Source organism: Solea solea, chromosome 20 (assembly GCF_958295425.1).
Source record: "Solea solea chromosome 20, fSolSol10.1, whole genome shotgun sequence".
NCBI classification, from domain to species: domain Eukaryota; kingdom Metazoa; phylum Chordata; class Actinopteri; order Pleuronectiformes; family Soleidae; genus Solea; species Solea solea.
This window is the reverse complement of record NC_081153.1, coordinates 5,931,699-5,955,585: the sequence shown is the minus strand read 5'-3', so window position 1 is coordinate 5,955,585 and position 23,887 is coordinate 5,931,699. Positions and strand designations below refer to the sequence as shown.

Genomic DNA, 23,887 nt, shown 5'->3' with positions numbered 1-23,887 from the left:
TCAAAGTGCTGATTCCGTCAGGAGAACGTCAGTTAATTTAATGTCAGATGAGGAACGCTGATGCCTTAACGGATGTAATGGATTCTTTTATTCACAGCACTTGTTCAAATTGTGATGAGGACAGTGTCTCCGTCATCCACAGGTGCACAGTCAAAGCCAAGAACAAGGAGAACATTGTCAACATCTGAGGATCTTGTGGGTTTGAGACTGAAGTTTGGCTAAATATTGGATACAAATCTAACATTTATTACACATTTTGTGTAATCTACATCAGTGGTTCTAAAAACTTTTCATACCAAGTAGCACCTGTGAAAATACTGCGCGACACCATTATCCCCAATGTTCAAATACAGTGGCTTAAAAAAAGTTTTCTTTTCACAGGAGGCAGATTTATTCCCAATAAGATAATTATCCTCCTCTTCCTCACATATACTTCACAAACCGGTATAGTGGAATTAGATAAAGATGGTGCGAGAGATAAGGTGACTCTAATTATTATTGTTTAATTTATTATTCCTTTTTTTGGTATTTGTTTCATTGTCTACGAAGCACTCCGGTATAAATACCCTGGTATTTACAGTATATACCACGTACAACAGTTTGAGAACCTTGGACTTACTTTAAATCAATAGTGCAGATAAAGTAAAATACGCAGTACAGGTTTTTTCAGTGAGTTGGAAGTTAGAACTTGAACATAATCTTGTGTACTTCATTTTTTGCATCCCTATGGCGTGTTTCATTTAATTCAATTGAATTGAAGGTGAATATACCGTCCGGTTTCGTACTTCACAAGGAAACAGAATGTGCAGTGCGTTGTGGAGATACTGGTTGGAAGCAGGACAGGTGCAAAAATATCCTCCTGTGGATCAATACTCGCTGAAACATTTAGGAGCAGAAGTTATTTGGTGCCCCGTTTCCATCTCGTTCTTTTTTCAAGATAATGTGCTGTAGCTGCTGTTTTCCTCCCGGCAGACCACATCAGCTCTGCATATAAAAATAAACCAGTCTTTAGCACTGCCTTCATGTTGAGCTGGTATATTTTTGACTGCTTGCTGCATGAATATCAAGTAGTAACAGTAAGAAGAGTGGTGTGTGTGTGTGTGTGTGTGTGTGTGTGTGTTGGCTCGTGTGACTGGGAGAGCCGAGAGTGGGTGGCAACGCGTAATTAATCCCTTTGAAAACACTTGAGATAAAATATGCTCTTATCTCTCCCCAGTCACTCTGCCATATTTCGGCAGATAACTAACATCTGTTTTCCTGCCCTAAGTAGAACACGGGGATGAATTAGTCTGTGTACTGTACACGTGTGACACTCCTCAGGTCTTGTTTGTTTCTGTACAGACAGAGACACAGGTAGCATACCGATGAGTCACGGCATGAGCCCGTAATGGCGCATACAGGTGCGCGTTAAAAGGGTAAAGTTGTGTATAGTGTCAGTGGAGAGATGAGACAGGTTTGAACAGAAGTCAAATTTTTCTTCATAGAGAGTTTATTATAGCCATAATACTGTAACCAACCATCCAGATTCAAATAAAAGTTCTAGTGTGAGACATTTAGGCTGCGTTCTGATAACCAGACGGAAGCAACTCTGAAGTCAGGTTTGTGTCCGTGGAGTCAGAGCGCTCGACTCTATCGCTAAATCTCACCCACAGAGGTTGGGAGGCTTCTGGTTCTGAATTTCCTCTGTGGGGGATCAATGAAAGTACTTTTTTATCGATATCTTCCACCTCAAATCATGTGTTGTCAGTATTGTGATGTTTTTGGTACACGTTGCAACTTAAGAAACAGGTTTTGAGATTGGAGTGAAGGAGTAGGGAGTAAAAATTACAGGTAGCTGTGCTGAAATGTAGGAAATAAAGATGTATATACCAATCAAGGTTATAATAGTTTTGGAAAGGCTTAGTTTTAATTTAGTTTTTATTAGTTTATTAGTGTTTTTTTTTGGTGATATGGATATTTGCCAGGTACAAGATGCAAAAAGGTCATAGAAACCCCACAAAAGATGCCATTTTAAAAAATGTATTCAGGACAACAATCCCTGAACCCAAAATAAGCACGTTTTGGCAACAATTTTAGTTGCACACAATTCAGTTTCAGGTAGGTACTTTACTTTTTATTTTTATTTCATTAACATTTCGTCAACTACAATAACCTTGACTTATACCATAGTAATTGTGAAAAAGCATTTTTTCCCCCGAATATGCCTGTTAGATTTAAGACGTGCAATGCCCCTGACTCTACTTTCATCATGTACTATGTAGGAGTATATCACCTACATCCTCAGTTGATCAGATCATGTGATTTTACCCCTTTAAGATAATGGCCTATGTGAAGTGTGTGACTTAAGTGGTGAAGATTTTTGTGTTTCCTGAACACAAAAAAATGAGTTAGGCGATTATTTTAACAGGGTGACAATATTAATTTACTTTCAATCAAGTACTGTATGATTGTTTGATGCCCAAACCCGACATACCAGATGTATCAACTCCATGGCCTCACACCACAAACTTCCTCTTCCATCTTTCACTTTGGTTAAATACAGTCAGAATAAACAACAGTGGTGGTGAGAAGTTCTCCACAACAAAGAAGGATGTCTTTATTTCTCCCCAGGGGGCAAATCAAGCTGCTCATAGAGGTATAACATGATGCTGCTGTGTCCTAGCTGCACGAGCACTACTTTAAAGGTCAGTCACCATGGTGACCCTTTATTGCATACACAAGCAAGCATAGCTCACAGGTATATTCCGGCCCTGTGCCAAGGCCCCCTCCCCTCTGTGTTGTAATCGCCCACGTGAGATTCACTTTTAACACGTGCGATGTGTCGCATTGTGACATTATACTGCATGACTTTTTAATGAGACACTGGTCATGACACAGTATCGTTTACCGGTAACGCTCCTCCAGGGTCTTTCTCTTCAAATGCTTCCTCCACACGACAGCGTGGATGAGGTCACCTCTGACCAGCAAGTCACCAAAAAAGGCTTTTAGCAGCTCACTTCACAGACTTTACACACATCCAAGGACACGTTGATAATGTACCTGTGTTTATAGGAAATCATGGGAAACCCTCATTTAAGCTCCAGTGTATGTTGTATAATTTCAGAAGCATACTTACACGTACATAAACCTCATAGAAATATCTCATCTTAAAAGCATGGGGAAACAGATTTCTCTACATCTATTCAAACATTTAAATAATAATAATAATAATAATAATAAATGCTACATTTTCTACCTTTTCCTGGCTTTAAAGTGTGTGCAAACCTAATTATCTCTGTAGCAGAACTTCTCCCTCACGCCCTCCTTCCTCTTCAGTTTTATTATTATTATTCGTTTTTACCTGTGACATTTCCAAAGGTCAGCGACAGCTTAAGAAAAAATATAACCTTGGCAAGAAAAGGTGGAAATTAACGTATTAGCTTTTTTACTTCAGAGAGCTTGACACACTCAAACCACAGGTCTTGTTCAAATATGTTTGCAGTGAGTTTGTAATGAAATATAGACGCTATTAATACCTATATATACAAATCAAACACTAAAATATCAATATTTATAGTTGCGTGTGCTGTCAGTAATCAAAAAAGAGCCAAAAGTAATTGTCTTTTTAACACGTTTTCCATTTACTCACAGCACAATAAATGTATTCACAGACAAAACAAACTGTACATTGTATTTGATCAGTCCTAACCATATTTTTTGATTAAGTAGTGTCTGTTTTTGAAATCCTTCTTGGTCCCGATGATAATAATAATAATACAAGATCACAATCTGATGCTTTTGCGTCCCTCTGTTGCTACGCTCGGCTAGTTTTATGCGCGGGGAAAACAAGCTGCATTATTGTCCAATTATTGGCAACTAATACATGTTTTTTTTTAAAAAACATATGCTCAGAAAGTAAAAAGCCCAATTTTCTCTGATATACATGTATCTGTGGGGTTGAAGGACATTTATTTAGACGTCATGATATTTGTGGAAATCATACTGAATGTTCATAATCTCCTCTGTGTTAAGGATTTTTGATGTAAATTGCTGAAATTGGCTGCTGTAATTGCCTGGCTATGACTCGTGTTGTGCCTCCGCTGCTGACGATACCGATTACATAAATGTATTTTGGGAATATCATTTGACATCAACTGGCACAAAAAACACAGTTACAGGTGATGCTGATGAGAATGTCATTGGTTTATTTGGCATTTGGAAAGACAGTTACCTAAATACGTATGGTAAATGTATATAATTGTTATACTATGGACTGTTAATGTGAACAGTCCGCATTTATTCCCAGTCTGGAATAAAAAAACATTTGAAAAGTTACGTTTTAGATAAAATTGTGGTTTTGGCAGATGCTTTCACAGATATCATGTCATCAACACTTTTAAAGTGACATATTTCACAAATACTTGGAGCTAAATTCTCCTCAGTTTGAGGCCGAGGGGGGCTTTGGTAGCGTTAGAGAGCAGTCCATACAGTTTGTGCCCAGATTCAGGAGCATATGTTTGTGGATTACTGAGGTGTTATGAGGACATGACGGCGTGTGTGAGAAGATGTTGCGATGGCTTAATGTAAAACCATTATCCATTAACCATTATTAACATAACCACATGATACTCACGGTGCCAAAAACGAACCAGGTGGTTAAACCAGGAAATGGTCGTCATCAAAAAACCACAAGCACATAAAACACTCAGGTACGTTCTAAAGAAAGTCTGTCGACGTGTAACTGATTCTGTGGTTTGTAGAACAATGGCAGCATGTTCCACTCTGGGTTGAGCACTGTGTCAGTAAAGTCTGTAATATAAATGACTGTGATGCAACCAGTTGTTGATTTAAGTCTGAAGCAGAGCGGTGGGTGGACTGTGGTTGACCTAACAACACAGTTTCCTCAGAACAGCAACATTAGCGTAGCTAAGAATAGATGGACAGTGTTTAGGTCTTTGTGTGAATGTGAAGAGGTGAATCACATTGTGGAAGTCGCCAAGAGGAAAAGGAATTGGGGTTGTAATTGGAAGATTGCTGGTTCAAATCCCAGTGTGAGTCGAGGGAAGGGGGTGCCCCTGAGCAAGGCGCTCAATGCGGTTGTCCTAAGACGCACTTCTTCTCTGTGCCCTTTGACACGGTGTGAGCTGTTGGTGCAGAACTGTTGTTTTCTCTGTTTTTATAGCCTTGTGAATGTGAGATGTTGTGTTTTTCACTTATTTTATTTTTTTTTAAATACAGTTTTTACTTACTTTTTAATTTTTGCCTGTGTTTGATGTCATTTTGATAAAAGAAAAAGATAATATAAATAAAGTGATTGGATTAGGGCCCACACGGTTGGTATAAACAGTTGCCTTTGCAGCAAGAATACCCGGAACAAGGGCTTTTCTGCATGGACCATGAGTCGTGGGTTTGGACACTCTAAATTGACCATGGTGAGAGTGAATGGTTGTTTGACGGGCGAACTGTCCAAGGTGTACCCCACCTATCAACCTGTGTCAGCTGAGGTGGGTGAGACAGCACCCCACTGCAACAGTGGAGGATAAAGCAGTAGAAAATGGACGGATAAAGAGATGGCTAGTTGTAATCTCGCCTTGAAATTGGGACTTGGGCAAAAATAAATAAATGAGTAAATGTCACCACCCTCTGTTAAAATTTGCTTCAGGTCTCCAATACAATAATCCAAAGCCAAAGGCTGCATTCATTGTGCAGCACGGTCTGCTGTGTACCGCCGTAGTGGAGCTGTTTTCCACGCAGCAGCACGACACCCCAAATGAGCCGTGTAATGTTCCTCTGTGAAAGCAGAGCGTCTCCGCCGCTCTGACAAGCCTTATGAAAGATGCATGAACGCCACTTTGTCTGAGCCTCTGGTGATTCTACATACCTTTATCTAATAAAGCAGTTGCGTTGTTATTCTCACTATATCCTCTTAGGTTACGTACCAAACGTCATGCATTGTTTTGTCGTATTTGTGTAGGCTGTGGTTTTTTGTTGTTGCCGTAATGCTTCGTAGACTTTCAATTTTCCCTTCAGCTTTTATTTGGGTTGCACTAAATCATAATTTACATTATCTCAAGGACCTTTGCAGAGTAGGTGTTTAGTATTCAGTAAACCAAACACAGTAAGGAAACAGTTGTTGACAGTGGGGAAAAAAGAAAAAGTCACTTTAACAAGAAAACAAGAAAAATACATGGACTTTGAGTTGGTAGTGGGATTATTCCTGCGGAGAGACATTTGGAAAGGAGAGGTGGTGGTTAAGAGGAACACAAAGTTATCCTTCTTCTACTACTTCATACAGTAGTTCAATGAAATACTCGGGGCGGCGTTAAGTGTTGGTGAACTGCATTATGGATCTGTTGCTTGAGAAATGTTCGACTTGAAGATCAGCACCATCCAAATGGAGCTCTTAGACACAACCGTTTTGGTCAGTTGGTCGTTATGTTACCATAAATTACCCAACATTAACAACTATTGCTCTAATGTCATCTATATACTGACATAAAATCTTCAAAACCATGAGCAACAGCCACAATTTTAGAAATGATGGAGGCGTTTGCTTTCCGAAACATCTGGGTCAAACAACGCGCAGGCTCGTTAAGCTGAGGTTTAATTACCGCGTCCTTAAAGGCCTGTGGTGCAAAGCCCGTTAATAAAGATAAATTAATTAGATCTTGATGTGCAAGTGATGTATGGAGGACGATACCTTTGAGATCTGTAAGAGAGGAGCGGTCTAAATAAAGATCAGGTGTTTGGGTTGTTTCGTTTGAACCAGTCACGGGAAGGAGGAGACGAGTTTTTCTAATCTTATTTATGAAGGAGCATCATCACTGCTCAGTGCTCACAGTTAAAGGGATAGACAGCTCAGTGAAGCTGTGATTCAATGGAGCCGAAGGGGAACCTGTTATTATTTCCTTCTTTTACAAATGAACAATATCTGCATTATGGAAGGTTTCCTTGTGTATTATCAGACTATAATACACAAGACTATTAACAGATATCGCAAGCGCTGAGCGATGGCGTATAAATCAGATTTAAGGAGCTGGAGGAGGACAAACGATAACTCGCGCTTTTGTGAGAGAGTAAAGGCAGATTTATGCTACAGATTTGTAGGCGCAATGTGATTGGTAGTCTTCATGTTTCATCTTCACCTGTTGGACCAAAACATCTTCTCTCTGTTGGTTTACTGCCACTGCTTTGGAATAGATTTTGAATTTACTTTTACTCACAGGACAGCAGAAGGGAGGGGGGCACATGGTTGGTGTAGTGGTTAGCACCTGGGTTGCGGTCGGAACAAGGGCCTTTCTGCATGGAGTTTGCATGTTCTGTGGGTTCTTCGGCTTCCTCCCACAGTCCAAAAACATGCAATATGGGGATTAGGCAAATTGGACACTCTAAATTGACCGTAGGTGTGAGAGTGGATGGTTGTTTGTCTCTATATGTGGCCCTGTGATAGGGTTTGTGATCTGTCCAGGTTGTGACTCCGCCTATCGCCCTATGTCAGCTGAGATGGGCACAGCACTGCGACCCTCATGTGGAGGATAAAGCGGTAGAAAATGGATGGATGGACAACAGAAAGTGGTCAATTATATCACCGACTAAAGTATTAGTCTTACTATTAGAGAGCCACTTTTTCATGTGTGTGTGTTTTTGGCAGCAGTTCTATGCACACTAAAGTGAAGGTCCATGTGCATACTTGAGCTCGTATTTTATTCCAGGAAAGGGATTTTTAAAGCCAGGAAATCACCTTTATATGTATGTTCTTGGGATTTTGAGTGCTTGTACATTATGTGGGTACTGGTGGATCTACTTGCATTAATTCAGGAGCTCAGCCAAGGTCTTCCTTGTTGTCTCTGTTGACCAAAACAATAGCGCGTTAACCGACTAGACTGAAAAGCCTTACAGGGAGCATATGCATACGACAGCGCTCACCAAAGTGCGCACAGAATCCATGCAGTCTGCCATGAAAATGGGTGGTTTTGTTGAGGTTTAGGATAAAAAATAGATTTTGCTTCTGTCATAGTTGCAGTATTATCTTTTATAAGTCCTCTTTTCTTGATTTTGTTTGTCCAAAGAAAATTGAGGTGAATACAGGACAACACCATGAGCCTTAAAAATCTAGTCATGTTGTGCAGCTGTGTTTTGAAGACCAATCAGAGACACATCTGCTTTCATCCCATATACCTTCCACCAGGGCTGTTAATGACCTTCAGCGACCTCATGGCAAACACAGACGTGTCTGCTGTCATTTCCACGCATGGCTCTTCTTTTGATGATGTTGTCTGCACATCACAGACCACAGGCTGTCAACCAGCGTTGAAACACAGCTCACCCTGACATCAAACAGGCACGCTGACAATGATGACGAGCAGCAGACGTGTGAAACATTGTTTCCCCACAGGCGATATGGCCATGTTTACAGAATTATTCTCTGTTTCCTCCAGAATATCTCCTAACCTCTAACTTATCTCCTTTACCTCACCTGTGTGCACTCACGCTGTGCTCCTTTCCGCCAAAGATCTCCCACCTGGAAGCGGCATTAGCAGTTGAGAAGCTCCTTGTATCTATATTCATGCCTCCTCCCAGTCTTCACCTATAAACGCTTTCACATGTGTCATTGAGTAGTTTTCTTTGGTAAATCAGACCAGGGTTATTCCCCCCAGCCTTAACCAAAGATTATGATATAAATCACTTTAGTGGATTAACGTCAGATCTTTTCAGAGAGCCTGCATATTATATCACCTGATAAAATCTCTCTGAAAATGTTATCATAAGTATAAACGGACAGCAAATTGCCTCCAAACCGCAGGCAGCTGAGAGGTATCGTCTCACAATAACTTCAGTATAAAACGAGAGCAGCTTTAACTTGGATGTGAAGTGAAACACAGCAAGTTCCGAAGCTCTCTTGAATATTACATGGGAGTTTATCGCTTTTTCTTGCCACGGACTGAGAATACAAGGGAAGAAATCAAACTCTTGTGCGTGTCAGTGATCATCAAACCGACGTGTAAATAATTTAGCATTTACCAGTAACCCGTGACAAAAACTGAGATCAACACTTCCATTTATTCCATCACTGTCTAACCTGTTGTGTCGCACACTGTGCACCTGATGGAATGATGAGGGGAAAAAGGGAAAGATGATGAAATCGTGAGAATGAGATTGCAATAACGGCTTGGCCAGGGGTGATAGAGTGAATGCATGCGAGTTGTAGAGAGATAGAACAACGGTAAATAACGCAGACCGAGAAGATGCAGAGGGGCGATGAGTGAGTTTGTGTACAGTGGATTCTCTTTCCCATGAGCCTGCGGGGCCTGACAGTTTTAATGCTGTGAAAGTGCCCAGAAAGGATTGTGTTTCACACTCATGCTGCCTGACAACATTTACTGTGGGTTTGGTGAAGTCACTATTAAAGATCTGCTGCAGAGATTGTGCGGAGATTGTGTAATGACCCAGTTTAGTAAGTTTATTCAGCATGAGGACATTACTGGCATATGAAGCACAGCTTAGTGTGGTTGTTTTTGATGCTAGCAGAGAGTTGGTGCTGACTTTGCTGTGTGCACACCCAGTGCACCAACCTGAGACTCGGAGGCTCACACAAAAAGGCTCCTCTACTACATCTTCAGAATAGGTTACCTGCTTTATCTCTTTGTTAGTCTCTTGCACCAAAGTCCATCATGAAAATTAGTGATTTTACAGCATGGCACATCAACTGGTGCCTCCGTCAGTAACTTAACATCCTTTGTTAAGATGTACCCACTACATAAATTACCGAATGAGGCAGTAGTAAATCAGAAGCTTCCGTGTCCATCCATGCAAACTAAAAACACTGGTTTTCTTTATTGGCTTTTCCACGTTACCAAATATTCTTAAGGTCACAGATTTATCCCCATATCAGGAGATCGGTTAATGGAATGGAAACAGGTGAAACTAGTTAGAGATTAGAGGTTGTTTATCATAGAAAATCATGCTTTTTGCCTCATAACTGCATGATGCCAAGGATGAATGTGATCCACAAACAGGTGAGTGGGTCATTAAGGGCTCTGTTGTAAGTAAATGAAGTCAGCTTGCCGTCATTGGATGAAAAAAATTCCTGACCTTTTCACGATCTCCTTGATAAAAATCTGTATGAATACAGAGTGGCTTCCCTGCTGCTGGCACGTATTTTTCCTCATCTGTCTGTCCTAAAGCCACTGGTGGGATGCACAGCTCGTACTGGTTTCCATTATCCTTGCAAATGCCAACCCCAATCTTCTGTTTTGGCACCTGAGGCAAAGTGGGAGGGGAAAGCACACAGGTGGGAGGTGTTGAGGGGTTTGTTGGTAGGTGTAGGTTGGTAGGTGGTGTCCGTAAAGCACAATCCCACCTCCTGGGGAAGGTGGATCACTGAAATCATCTCACACAGATTGACATTTTCCTTGGCTTGCGAGCAACGCAGGAGATAAGCCTGAAATAACAGCCACAAAGAATAATAAAAGTATCCTTTACTTGATTGGTTTGCATTAAATGCTAAACAGATAACAAAAAAAATACTTAAACCTTTAATTTAAAGCTGAAATCATTTACCACAGGGAACCAACCTGAGACACGGACACACTGGAAACCATTCCTCGCCAATTAACAAGAGGCTCACCTAATAAAATCAGCACCTGCTTCTTAAGAATATGTTTGCCACTTTATCTCACCGTTAGGCAGCCTTTTCCAGCTGGAAACTGAAGTGTTTAAACCACTCGCTCACTCACGAACTCCCAGGAAAATACAGGAGCAGCTGGTCTACTGCTGCCTCATTTATCCAGTTTGTGCCATTTAGGTATATCTGAAAAGAAGGATTTCAAACAAAAAAATACCCCACACATGTGAACTTACTCATGGAGGCAGCTGTGGTTCAGCAACTCTTTTGTGCTGTAAAGTAAAATCACAGATTTTCTGTATGGATTTTGGTCAGTGGGTAATGTGGTACACGGTGCAGCAGTGGTCGCAGCAGAGAGCCGCCGTGGAGAGGAGAGTAATAAATGTAGTGACAGATGCCAACAGTGGAGTGGAGCGTTTTAAGCTGTAGCTCGTCCAAACTCCTCCAGTCTTCTCATACTTTATTTTCTTCTCACTGGTGAAATTATAATTGTCCATCACTGTACACTACAGTGACAGATCAGCCACTTAAGAAACGGCTCCTCTGATAAAATCTGCTTTGCTTTGCTGCTTCTTTTCACTGCGAGACAACCTTTTCTGAGGGGAGAAATTAAATTAGTGTCACTTTGTAAAACCAGTGGAGCGGTAACGCAATGTCGAGTGTTTTGCTGTGTGTTTTCTAAAGTTAGAAAATTAATTTGTCTAGCTTACTAGACAATTTGGCAACATCTTAGCTCGCAGACAAAGTACAAACGTGTCCAACGGTGCTAACGTAGACCAAGATCCAGAATCAAGACCAGTTTTTGTTATAACTCAGCATCTTTTTGTATCCTAATAATATGCTTTCTTTCATCATTTCCGCCTGCAAAAGTTTTTGTAAACCGCCAACTCCTTGCACCAAAAACCCTTAGAGAAAATGTGCTGTGATGTTACATCACAGCACAAAGGAGTTATGATCCAACTTGAAATGTGTTATTTTGAGACATCAGTCTTTGAAGACCTTTTATTCAGATTTACTCAAAAGACACACACTTATCAAGTGAGGCAGCAGTAAAGTAGCAGCTTCTGTGTCCCTGCAAGCTAAAAACACTGATTTTCTGCATGGACTTTGGTGCAGAAGAGTGAACAGTTTCCAACTGAACAAGTCAGTCTAGCAGAAAGGTACAAAAAGAACACTGATGTTGCTCTGGGGTCTTTATCATCACCAAATAATCTTAATATGCTATATTTAATGGTCAAAAAGCTGAACTTAAAGTAACTAATCAAAACATGCTGTACTTTTTTTAGTACAGCATATATTGATATTGGTGACTACAGATGAGTTATATTATTTCTTGCATTTGATGACACTGGCCATGCAAATAAATCAGTTGTGGTCTTGATTGGTCCTTATTTTGGAATCCAGAGTCTTCTGTGTCCGAAGTGATACTGTAACTATTTTACAGTAATGGGATTGTATCTTTCATTAGATTACATTGTGGAGAAGTATAATTTTAAACCACTGACTAAACCCCGCCAACTTGTTTGTCCTGCTTGTTGGCTTTCTGTAACTCATTCAGTGTTTTCAGCTAAGTCTCTCTGCCTTAAGAGGACACACTGGTCCAGAATGTGTTCATTTGGTTCAGGGACTGAAAGAATAAAGTTGTGAATGGCCTTTTCCAAAAGAGAAAAACATGCTGTGACAGTAAATGTGCAGCAGTGTTAAAAATGTCCTATTTATGGTAATGCATGTTGGCATATGTTAAACCTTCATTCAGGATTCACCCAGTTTTACTCAGAGCTGGGTGAGCACTATACCCCCACATCTTACGTGACCCACTTTCCTTCGACGTGCACCTCCTTTTTAAATCACCTGGAACATGTTGACCTAGAAACAATTGGTGCCAATGTGACGAAATCAGTGTCATATTTGAATTATTAAAGAATGAAGAAAGTTTGTTGGCATTGTAGAATTGAACCTCCTGAGAAATAGAATGTTTGCACTGTTGTGCAAACACACAACAGTGTTGTTTGCAATGTTCTTGATCAAAGTGTTTCTGCTAATATACAATATTCATACAATATACTGTATGAGAGGGCTGCGTGGGATATGGCCTAAATAGTTATTTTGATAAAAGTGTTCAGATGAGTCTATAATTATTGCAATAAATGTAAGGTAAAAAAAAAACACATTTAAAAACAGGGTAGCTGGGAAAATTGTTGATTTCTTTTTAGTTTTATCCACAGGTTACTAAACTACTTTGATTTTAGGATTGCTCCTCCTTGTTCTGAGCTCCTTTCATCAGATGAACACAGACAGAAACCCTTTTTTTTCATTCACAACAGATGACCTCAGGCAATCTCTCAATCTCTCTCTGGGTTTCTCTGTTGCTGATGCTTTATTGCATTAAAATCTTTTTTCTTTAGAGTATACGAAGTTATTTGGCAGTGCTGGACCTGTACGCAGAGTAGGTGTAGTAAAACGGCCAAATTGATTTACATTATGCTGAAATATTATTATGGAATTAATGATTAATAACACCAAACATTTTAAAAATAGTCTGGTCTTGTGTTCCCACCAATGTGGATCTGAACATACGCCAATTAAACACATTCCTACTGGTCAAAATTCATTTAAAAGTGGGTTTGAATTAAACAATCCTTTGTTTTGCATTCCTGATGGTCAAGAATAACAAGTAGGGCCAGTGGGAATGTTTTTAATTAGCATTTACCCAGGGCCAAATTACTCTGCAATGCATGCATGTTTTTATCGACTTGTGCTCTGATTAAGTACAAAAGACCAGAGGTGAACATGTTTATTTTCTCTTTGTCTTCATCATTTTCGACAACTGATGCAAATTCCTAATTCATTTCCAGTGCAATAAAATAACATTCATCATTTGGCTGTTAGCATGAATGTTTGTTGCGAACATTACTTTTTCACAACCAGCGAGGAACACTCACACGTTTGGATTAAGATGCAACAGTGAGGCGAGGAAGCACTCACTTAGCACCTTGGCCACACCTGCTAATGTTAGTGTGAAAGACGGCCATAATGTATTAAGCTGGAGTCGTTCGACTGCGCAAACCCATGTAATATCTGTCTCTCCATGGCGTCACGGTGATGTTACTGATGGAGGCAGGGTGTGGTTCAATGTGTGTCATGCCTCCTGGAGTTTAAGCCCAGTTGGCACCGTGCCGTCGATGTCTCTTTCTCTCCTCTCAGTGGGCAGGAGGTGATGTAGGCCAGCGTGAGTGCAACCCCCGTCCTCCTCCTCCTTTAGCTCCTTCACTCTCATACTCTCCACCCCGCAGATAACCGTGTCATTCGCTGGCATGTTCATAAATTATGGTGAACACCTGCGTGGAGCAGAGACAACACTGCCTGCCCAGGAATTAATCATTTTTATGGCTGTAAAGCCTACTAGCCTCTTTAGAGAGCTGGATATGAATGTGGACTCCAGCCCAGATGGCTACTTAGCTTTGTAGCAAAACCTTTTTTTTGTGCTTTTTGTCCTTTTATACACAGGTAAACTGTGGGTTAGATTTCCAAAATGGCATGTTTTGGAAAACGCTTTGTAGGGTGAACCTTTTCACAGGTAAAACTGAGTTTTTACATTGTTTGTTTACATGAGGCGTGTAATTGCACCAGATGTAGCTAAACTTGGTATGAAGAAGAGTCCAGTTAGCAATGCTAACACTTTTTTTTTTAATTTAATCACTAGAATTATGACTAGATAGTGTAGTAAACTGTAGAGATATCTACAGTTCAGTTGCTAATATCCACAACTAATTGCATATATTTGAAACTGTGGTTCTGTCTAGTAAGAATGACGGTACAGAATGTCTCTTACCGCTTGCCATGAATACTTGTGCTAATGTTGCTAAATGGCTATTAGAAGAAGTAGCGTCGTACATTTTGTCTATTTCTCCTCAAGGCTTTAAAGTTATGATTACATTTCCACCCGTTAACTTGACATGCTTTTGTTGTGTTTTCATGTGGATAAAGAGATTTTTGACAACTAAGAGTGTATGGACATTTGGGGGTTTTTAAACCAGAGAAGTAAAACCTTTTAAGTTTAAAAAATATACCCGTGTGGACTAGGCCTAATTACAGGGAGCCACTTCTGTGACTATACAGCTGTCTCTTGTGTCTGCAGCAGTTTCCTGCCACTGCCATTGATCTGGTATTGATCCAGAGTGTCCTCCTACAGCTGTATGCTAATGCCGTTAGCTTTTCCTGTTGACATTTTCATTGCCGTACCTCGGCTCTATTGAGTGAAACCATAAAACAGTGTTTAATCGAGCCTCTGACTCGTGGTAGACATTAAGAGGTTTTTTTTCCTGCACCATGGATAATCTTGCTAAGTGACACAGTCGATGCATTCATTCAGTGTAATGCAATGGAGGTCTGTGTCCATGTCTCCAGATGATGGACCGTCCCTCTTTAGCTCTCTACAGCACACAGCAGAGCAGCGCAGAGTTACTACCGCTTTTAATGCTTAATTAATCAGGATTAATGCGTTAACACCGAGAGGTCTAAATAATATATGAAACCATTCCTTTAAAAATTAAAGTTTTACATTTTTATTTTCCAGTTAAATTCAGCAGTTTCCCATATCTCACCCTGCAGAGGTTCCCAGGATTATATCACCATGCAGGTTTAATAATTATTTCCTTACATCAGCTCATTTTTCTCCTGCTCATGAGCTCCTAGAGTCCCCGGTCTTTCTGCCTCTGCTGCTCTGCTAACACGGGTTTTGTGCTGGAAGCTGATGTTTGCTTAGACCTTTAATTGCATTCTCATAAATCCAGCGGAAGTGCAGTCGCTACTGACATGGAGTGATTTAGGAGTGTTTATTTGTCGAGACATTATTATTGCACTCGGAAGCACTTACGTACTCCGCGTGGAGAGGAAGTAGATTTCTTTGACGGCGCTGTACTTTGAAGCGGTTTGTGCGAGGCTGACCATGAAATGTCAACTGTTTGAGAATATACTTTTCATGTTTATCTCTTCTTTATGAACCTCCTGTCAGAAAAAAAAACATATGCATTTTCAAGATAAACAAGTTCAGTATGACACAGGCTTCCATTGAGTCACATTCAACACATTCTACAAAGTTACCAGATGTCTCTGGACTTTTACTTTAAAAACTCTCTTCCTAAGTCTTCAGCTGAAGAACCTTGAGCTGTTAAAAGGCCTCTTTCAGATGTAATACACTTATGACAATGTGATTTGTACTGTGCAGTTGTTTCAAGTGCAAAAAGACTAATTCTGTCATATCCTGCAATCCAGTCCTTTATAATAAGGGGCATTTCTCTTTTAATTTCTTCTCAGTCTTGCATTGTTCTTTCCTTGACCACTCTGTTGTCTTTCTCTTCACAGGTCCATGGGGTCGTTGTATGGGGAATGAGTGTGGTCCTGGAGGCAGCCAGAGCAGGGCAGTATGGTGCGCACATTCTGAAGGCTGGACTACCCTGCACACCAACTGCAATCAGACGGAACGTCCAGAAAACCAGCAGAGCTGTTTCAGGGTGTGCGACTGGCACAAGGATCTGTACGACTGGCAGCTTGGAGCCTGGAACCAGTGTGTCCCAGTGTCGATGCGCAGTGCTGGAGTGCAGCGCCCCGCTGTGTGCACCCGCGGGGACGAGGGCATCCAGACCCGTGAGGTGGGCTGTGTCCAGAAAGTAAACGGTGAGCCCGCAGAGGACGCAATCTGCGAGTACTTTGAGCCTAAACCTCGCCTGGAGCAGGCCTGTCTCATACCATGTCCTCGGGACTGTGTAGTGTCAGAGTTTAGCCTTTGGACTTCCTGTTCAAAAACCTGTGGTATGGGCTTACAGAACCGGATCCGGTTCATTCTGGCTCCGCCACTGTTTGGCGGGGCAGCGTGCCCGAACCTCACTGAATTTCAGACATGTCAACTTGGTCTATGTGAGGGAGAGGAGGGCCTATACAGCCTCAGGGTGGGACCTTGGGGGCCCTGCTCTGTTCCACTGCCGAGGCAAGCCAGACAAGCTAGCAGACCGACCAGAGACAGTGACAAACCAGCCAGAGAAAGTGACAAACCAGCCAGAGAACGTGACAAACCAGCCAGAGAAAGTGACAAACCAGCCAGAGAAAGTGACAAACCTACCAGAGAAAGTGACAAACCACCCAGAGAAAGTGACAAACCTACCAGAGAAAGTGACAAACCTACCAGAGAAAGTGAGAAACCACCCAGAGAAAGTGACAAACCACCCAGAGAAAGTGACAAACCTACCAGAGAAAGTGACAAACCTACCAGAGAAAGTGACAAACCAGGCAGAGAAAGTGACAAACCAGCCAGAGAAAGTGACAAACCAGCCAGTGAAAGTGACAAACCAGCCAGAGAAAGTGACAAACCAGGCAAAGAAATTGACAAACTTTCCAAAGAGGGAGACAAACAGTCAAGAGGGAGCGATAAAACATCCAGAGGTGGTGATAAGCAGTCCAGAGAGAGTGTCTCACAAACTGGTGAGGGTGACAAACAATCAAAGGGAGGGGATAAGCGGACCAGAATGGGAGAGAAACGGCGAAAAAATGGAGGCAAATGGTCCAAAGAGGGCGTTAAAGTGCCCAGGGATGGCGACAGACCATCAAGACTCAACAGAAAACTCAGCAGAGCAAACAAGAAACCGGACAGGCCGTCGCGACAGGCAGACAGGCCCAAACGACAGAAAAAGGCTAAAAACAAGGAAAAGAGAGAGAAGATACGAGAGAAAGTCAGAGAAAGGTTAAGGGAGAAGGGCAAGTCAAAGGACCCCGAGACGAGAGAACTTATCAAGAAGAAGAGGAACAGGAACCGTCAAAACCGTGTAGGAGGAAAGTCCTGGGACCTGCAGGTCGGCTACCAGACCAGAGAAGTGGCGTGTGTCCACAAGAACGGGAACACTGAAGCACTTGGGTAAGAGAATCTGAAATTCTTCAGAACATCAGACATTTCCAGGGTAACAAATATAGTCATTTGTTGCTTTTCAGTTACATTTACGTTATGCCCCCAAGTGAAAGTTGAAGAATCCAGATAATTGTGGTTTTTGAATAGATCACATTAGGAACAGAGCTATATTTCATGAATGATTTGATTCTTCACTTGAGGCAAAACATATTGAACCACCTCTTTATTGATATTGATAAAAAGTATTTTGTGAAAAACTGGGGTTTAAATGCATGCATTAGAATTCTTGCACTATTCCATTATGACCTATACATTTAAGGTGACTCTGTAAAGGCACTGGAATACATCAGCTGCTTTACTTTTTCAGTGGGATGCTATATGATTATTAGAGGTTGACATACGTTTGGTATTTACTGCATACAATAATTTCTGTGGTCTTATTCATTTTTAAATCCATGGTTTGCACCATGTCTATACTGTGCCACAAGAAAAAGCCCCAACTTTCTATTGTGGTATTCACAGAAAGAAGAAAGTTTTGTCACAAAACATTAAAAGCCTTGTCTCTGTCAACAACCTCTTGACAAAATCCAATGTTAGAGCACATGTAGCTTGTTTGTTGCGGACTGTCAGAGTGCTGCATGTCCCTATTGAACGCACCATCTATGACACTCACTGGTTTCAAGTGTCACAGCTTATAACACTCGGCTGTTCTTTATGTGTTGTGAAGCCTTGGAGGCTTTCAGTTTTATCTCTCGCTCGCTAAATGAAATCGTCCAAAAATCCTGCGTGTCGAGGAGTATAATTAGTGGCCCGTGTCTGGTTTTTATAATGCCACGGTGCAGGGCCACAGTTATAATGCCAAAGGTTGTGAGGAAAATTGCCGTCGGCTTCAATTACTGATTGCTCCACATCATTCTTTTTTTTTGCCTCTTCTGCCTCTTCGATGTACATAAAGCTTCTCCCAGCTCGACACCGATAGACGCATTCATGAGAGCTCCACTCTGAAGTCCACCTCAAACATGGTACGGTCGGTCTCTCCTCCAGTGAGGTCAATGTCCACGAGGTGTCTGAGAGCCATGTTCTTTGTAGGGGATGAATGGCCTCATTCTGTCCGTCTCTGGCTGGAATAGAGGCCACTGAGCAGGCTCTATGACTTATCGTGGTGTGCATTTGCTTTTAGAGCCTGGGTAGAAGGTTAGAAATGATACATCAATAAAACGTCAAGCAAATGCCATTTATAATATGTACTCAAGCGAAAATGTTGCATTTGCATTATCCACACAGACAGGGTTAGTGTATATATGACAGATACAAAGTGGTCATAGTGTGTCCTTTATGTGGCAAAATTGTCAGATCTGAAGAAGGGAGCGCTTGTGTGTATACAGCTGCGCAGAGGCGACTGGGGACAAGAAGCATTTATCCCGTCAAACTGCCAAATTTATTTCCTGTAACTTTCCCTGCGTACTTCTTTGAGTTTTCACTCATACTCCAGCGTTGTGTGAACTCCTTTGACAATGTTTTGAATGTAAGCGGCATGCAGTGTTTAGGCGTCCTTTAACTTTGAATGACAGAAAAAAAAAGAGAACAATACCCAAAAGAGGGGAGACAATTTTTAAGAAATTCCTCTCAGAAGTTCAGGGGAAAACAAAATAGAACATTTGAAACTAAAAGATCAAGAGGAAGCAGCAAAGAGAAGCAGTGTGTTGTTATCCCAAACGGCCAATCAGCCGCTACAAAACACACAAAGAGAAAAACCCATTGTCCCTCCACTCCACAGCAATCCCATCATCACACAAAGCCACGGCACTGTGAAGCTGCTGCTGCTGCTGAAAATACAGATAACAAATTGTTTGGGTTTGTTGACGAGCAACTTTCAAGCCACGTTTATCACATCGGCTGAGTCAGACAAAGGAAATCTGCAGGAGCGACAGCTGGATTTCTGTAGACCCTTTGTCATCCCTGCACTATACTTGCATTATAGCTGTATTCTTATCAGTCCAGCCTCTTTGAGAATAACAAAGGAGGGAAAACAAATAACTCTCAGGCTTTTTCCTACTTTCTGTCTCTGTCTTTAATAAACATATGCTATATCTGTATCTCTGTGCAGGTTGTTGGCATCCCGACTAGAAAAAACCCAAAATAAAACGTGAAGTCTCAAATGGTCTAATAGTATCGTTGTGTTTACTTCCACAGCCTCTGCTCTCAGGAGACATTGCCAGTGACCTTCCACGCCTGCGTCTTGACCAAAGACTGTGATGTGACTGAATGGTCTGACTGGTCAGCTTGCTCCAAGGAGTGCTATGACCCCAGCGGGCCTAAGGGCGAACGGACTCGCACCAGGAAAGTGAGCCAGTTTCCGATTGGTGGAGGAGCAGATTGTCCAGAGCTGGAGGAGAAGGAGCCCTGCAGCCCGCAGGGAGATGGAGTGCTGCCCTGCATTGTGTAAGTATGAGGCACAACTCAACACAGTGCAAGAGCTGCTGGTTCGCTAAAAAAAAAAGGGGAATAAATATGTCTTTGGATTAAAAAAAGCTCCAATTTTAACTCATTTAAATTAAATTGTACTCAGGAATAAATTGTTACCTCCTACTCTGATAATTACGCTCTTAAAATTTGCATTTGAGTGCAAAAAAATTTACATTTTTCTTCATTTACTTAGTAATTAGCTAATGTCGAGTTTCAGCCAAAAAAACTGCAATGGAAATGGACATAGCTGCAGTGATCCTGACTAAAACATGTCTCAATCATGAAGTAAAACGCTTAAATTAGCATAACTAACCACGCAAGCAAGGCTGGAGGGCTGCTGTTCCGCTACTTAAAATAAATGCAGCCGCCATATTCGTTGAAATTGAGTGTAACACATAAACCTGACATATTTCCCACAGTCTGGGAAGCCTCTGGATTTAAACCGTACTTAAGAAAGAAAGTAAAAATGTTATTGCTATAATTATTATTATCATTATTTAGTAAATGAGGTTTTCTGACCCCCCCCCGGTACAGGATCTATAATTTCTGATTTTAGCATCAAGTGAAACAGGAAATCAATGCCCATCAAAACCTTTTTTGCCATCTGTGTGACCGACAGCAGGAAGAGAGGCAGCACTCCTGTCCACACACTGCAAACCCTCTCTGTTCTATGAGTGACCCCATATGGGCAACCAAGATGCAACGCTTTCCCAGGGGCCTCGTTGTCCCGCAGCAGTTCTGATGGAGAGAGAGAGAGAGAGAGAGACCTCACTCATGAATATGGAGCCTTTCATTGGCGACCTCAAACAAATTCCATTATCAGCAGAGATGGAGACAGAGGTTTATATTTTCTGACCTCGGGGTGGAGACCACAAAGCTTTATTGCTACCACTTTCAGTAACCACACATAAGACCCTGTATATGAACAGCTGACGCAATTTACTCCTTTCAGCTTAAAAAACTCACTCCAAGTACAATCACACAAAATTTTTTTAACAATAAACGCAACCATTGCTGTTTATTGCCAATTCTTATGTGAGTTATTCATGGCCAGAGCTATCGATAATATAAAATCATTGAAATTTGAAATGCGTACGGATGTTTGCTGCCTGAGAAGCGCCACATCCGTCAAATGTAATGCAATGCATTGATTTGGTTACAAACTTAATCTGTGTTTGGCCAGGGAGCAGGAAATGAAACCTTATATCCATCGATCTGACTGCGCCAGCTTCACATGTGGCCCCCGGTCAATATGAAGTGTGTGTTTGGACCTGACCGTCAAACCAATAGTCAATAGTCTGTTTTTTTGTTGTGTTTTGTTTTTTTTACGGCACCAATTTGTCGAGCCATTGATACCTCTGTAATAACACTGAGTGTCTCTGGCACGCTGTCGCACGGTCACAGCTTGTTGTCAGTGTGAATGGCCGTTAATACCCACAGCGATACAAAATAAAAAGGCCAGCTAATGTGACAAAAACAGATTTAAAACCGGTCATCGTTTCACAATTGGGTCTTTGTCCTCTGTCTGTGATTAGCTATTCCGGTTGCGCACCACAGCTGCGCCACAGGGGAGAGAAAAAAAAAAATCATGTTCCTTAAGATTTATCTGCTCTTAAAGTAAAAATTAAATGTTAAGGTTAAGAATCACAGAGATTATGATGCAGAGAAACATCTCTGAAACGGCACCGTGTACATTCAACCCATCCAGTGACAGAAACAACTGCCTTTATAAAAAAAAAAGAGGATTATTTTCTACAGGTATATCAATAAAAAGCAGGAAATGGTGTCAAAGTGCAGCCAATCGCGTAATAACCACAAAAGTATCAGCAACACAAGATAATATGTTATTTTTTCCCCATTGCCGTCTGGCAGGGTGATAATGATCCATGTCATTCATAACTGACCATTTGTCACTTAGTTTGTTTTATTGGGGATGCAACAAGGTGAACTCCCCTCGTTTTTGGTCCTCAGTTACAGTTGGAAGAGCACCGAGTGGACAGAGTGCAGGGTGGATGTGCTGCTGAGCCAGCAGGACCGTCGTCGCGGCAACCAGACGGGGTTGTGTGGAGGTGGGATACGGACGCGGGAAGTCTACTGCGTCCATAGCAGCGCTGAGACGCCGTCCAACCTCAGCGCTCTGAGGAGCAAGGAAGGTAATGGCTTTCTTGTCGCCATCTGTTTCATTAAATCTGTAAACCAATGTTTCAAAAAAGACATTTTGGGCTCGAAGTTTCCGTCGTCTTCAGTGTTCACTTTGAAAACCTCACTGGACTCTGGAGTCCACCGCACGCATCTGCTGCTGCATCTGTTGGTGATTTTCACGCACAGACTGTTGGGATGCAGACAGAACGAGGGTGGTGCGAGTCCAGTTTTGGTGACCTTGCCTTTCACACCATTTAGATAAGCGGCGATGTGGCAGAAGAGGCATCACAGTAGATGGAACACTAAATGTAACACTGTGGGGCTTCCACGCTGCCTTCACTTTGCCAGGAGGAAAAAAAAAGGCTCCAAATGGTGTCGCTTTGGCTATGAAATGACGCCATCTGGGAGTGCTTTCCTCACTCACCAGGTCGATGTGATTGGCAATGCACAGACACACTATCTTTTCCATACATACAAGTAAGTGACTGTGCCTAAAATAATAATTTGGTTCTAATGCCACCAATAAACAGAAACTATTTAGGCCCAGACTTTCGATGAACATGAGAAGAACTTTTGCTCTAATAATGAATCTCTTTTTAATTAAACAACAATGGCATTATTAACTTTATTCATGTAGGAGAGCTCGGACCATCGCGGAGCCATAGATTAGAGGCAGGTTACAGGACAGTAAACAATGCTTCATAAAAATCATGTGACTAACCCTCATTGCCACAGTATCCTCTCCCTTTCTTTACCGGCCATGTGTGTTAAACGTTCAAGCATCCGTATATGAATATGAAGGAATATATGAATAAACACACACAGAGATGAAATTCTTTCAAATATAAGATTTCATGTAAATTTGGTGTCATTACTGTGAGCGCAAACGCTTCTCCAGCGCCGACACAATAACTCCCAGTCTGTCTGGCTCCGAGAGACTCAGCTGGCGTCTGCTGCGAGGAAATTATTCAGTTCAGATGCTCGCGCAATCATCTTTAAGCCGCATGATTCCCCCTTACATATATTGTGAGTATGCGATAGGAAATGGCCTCTGTCGTTAACGCTGCAATTGTCATGGAGAGTGTTTTTTGGCTGGAAGCAGAGCCACGTTAATGAAGGTATTATGACAATAACTGGATTTGGCTTTAAGGTGTGTGACTAACAAAGACAAGAGGAATCTGTGAGGAGGCTCTCCCGCATCCTCCTCCTCCCCCCTTTTCCACCCTGCTCCTGTCTTTGTCGTACAGTAGTGTCATGTATAATTCCAGCTGCCCTCTTAACTCGGATGATGTAAATGAGAGCCTTCATGCGCCCCTCGTATTCATTTGCACATAGTTTATGTGGCTGTTTGCGCCTCAGAGAGATCTGATTTGATTCTGTGTCCGTGAAATGTGATCTGATTGGTTGGACCAAGTTGAATACGTGGTTTGTGAATATCCCCGTATCCCATGAACGGATTACTCAGTAGTTGCTCCAGTAACTGACTGATTGCTTGGCCATAAACTTACCTGTTTGTTCTAGTATTCTAGATACATCCCAGACTTGAGGAGCTGTGTGTCAGGGTCTGTCAAGCTCAAGTTTTTTGGCTTTTAGTTATTTCCTGTTTTATTTTTCGCAGTTTGTTCTCATTTCCAACGTCCTGTCAAATGTTCCTGCTCCTGTAATTGCCTTACAAGGCCTTTACAACAACCCACAGTTGACTAAAGTGCTTTACAAAATAGAACCATTACAGACAGCACTGAAATCAGATGGTACAAATTCATGAAACATAAATCAAA

At 41.6% G+C, this 23,887-nt stretch overlaps 1 protein-coding gene across 1 annotated transcript in view; it reads left to right on the top strand.

Annotated features, from left to right (window-relative positions):
- The window catches only part of thsd7aa (thrombospondin, type I, domain containing 7Aa), a 120,408-nt gene that overhangs the window by 47,367 nt on the left and 49,154 nt on the right, over positions 1 to 23,887 (top strand). The window contains exons 2-4 of the mRNA XM_058619134.1: positions 15,968 to 17,510; positions 19,695 to 19,943; positions 21,939 to 22,120. Coding sequence (XP_058475117.1) covers positions 15,968 to 17,510; positions 19,695 to 19,943; positions 21,939 to 22,120 — 1,974 coding nt within the window. The remainder of the gene's footprint in view (positions 1 to 15,967; positions 17,511 to 19,694; positions 19,944 to 21,938; positions 22,121 to 23,887) is intronic.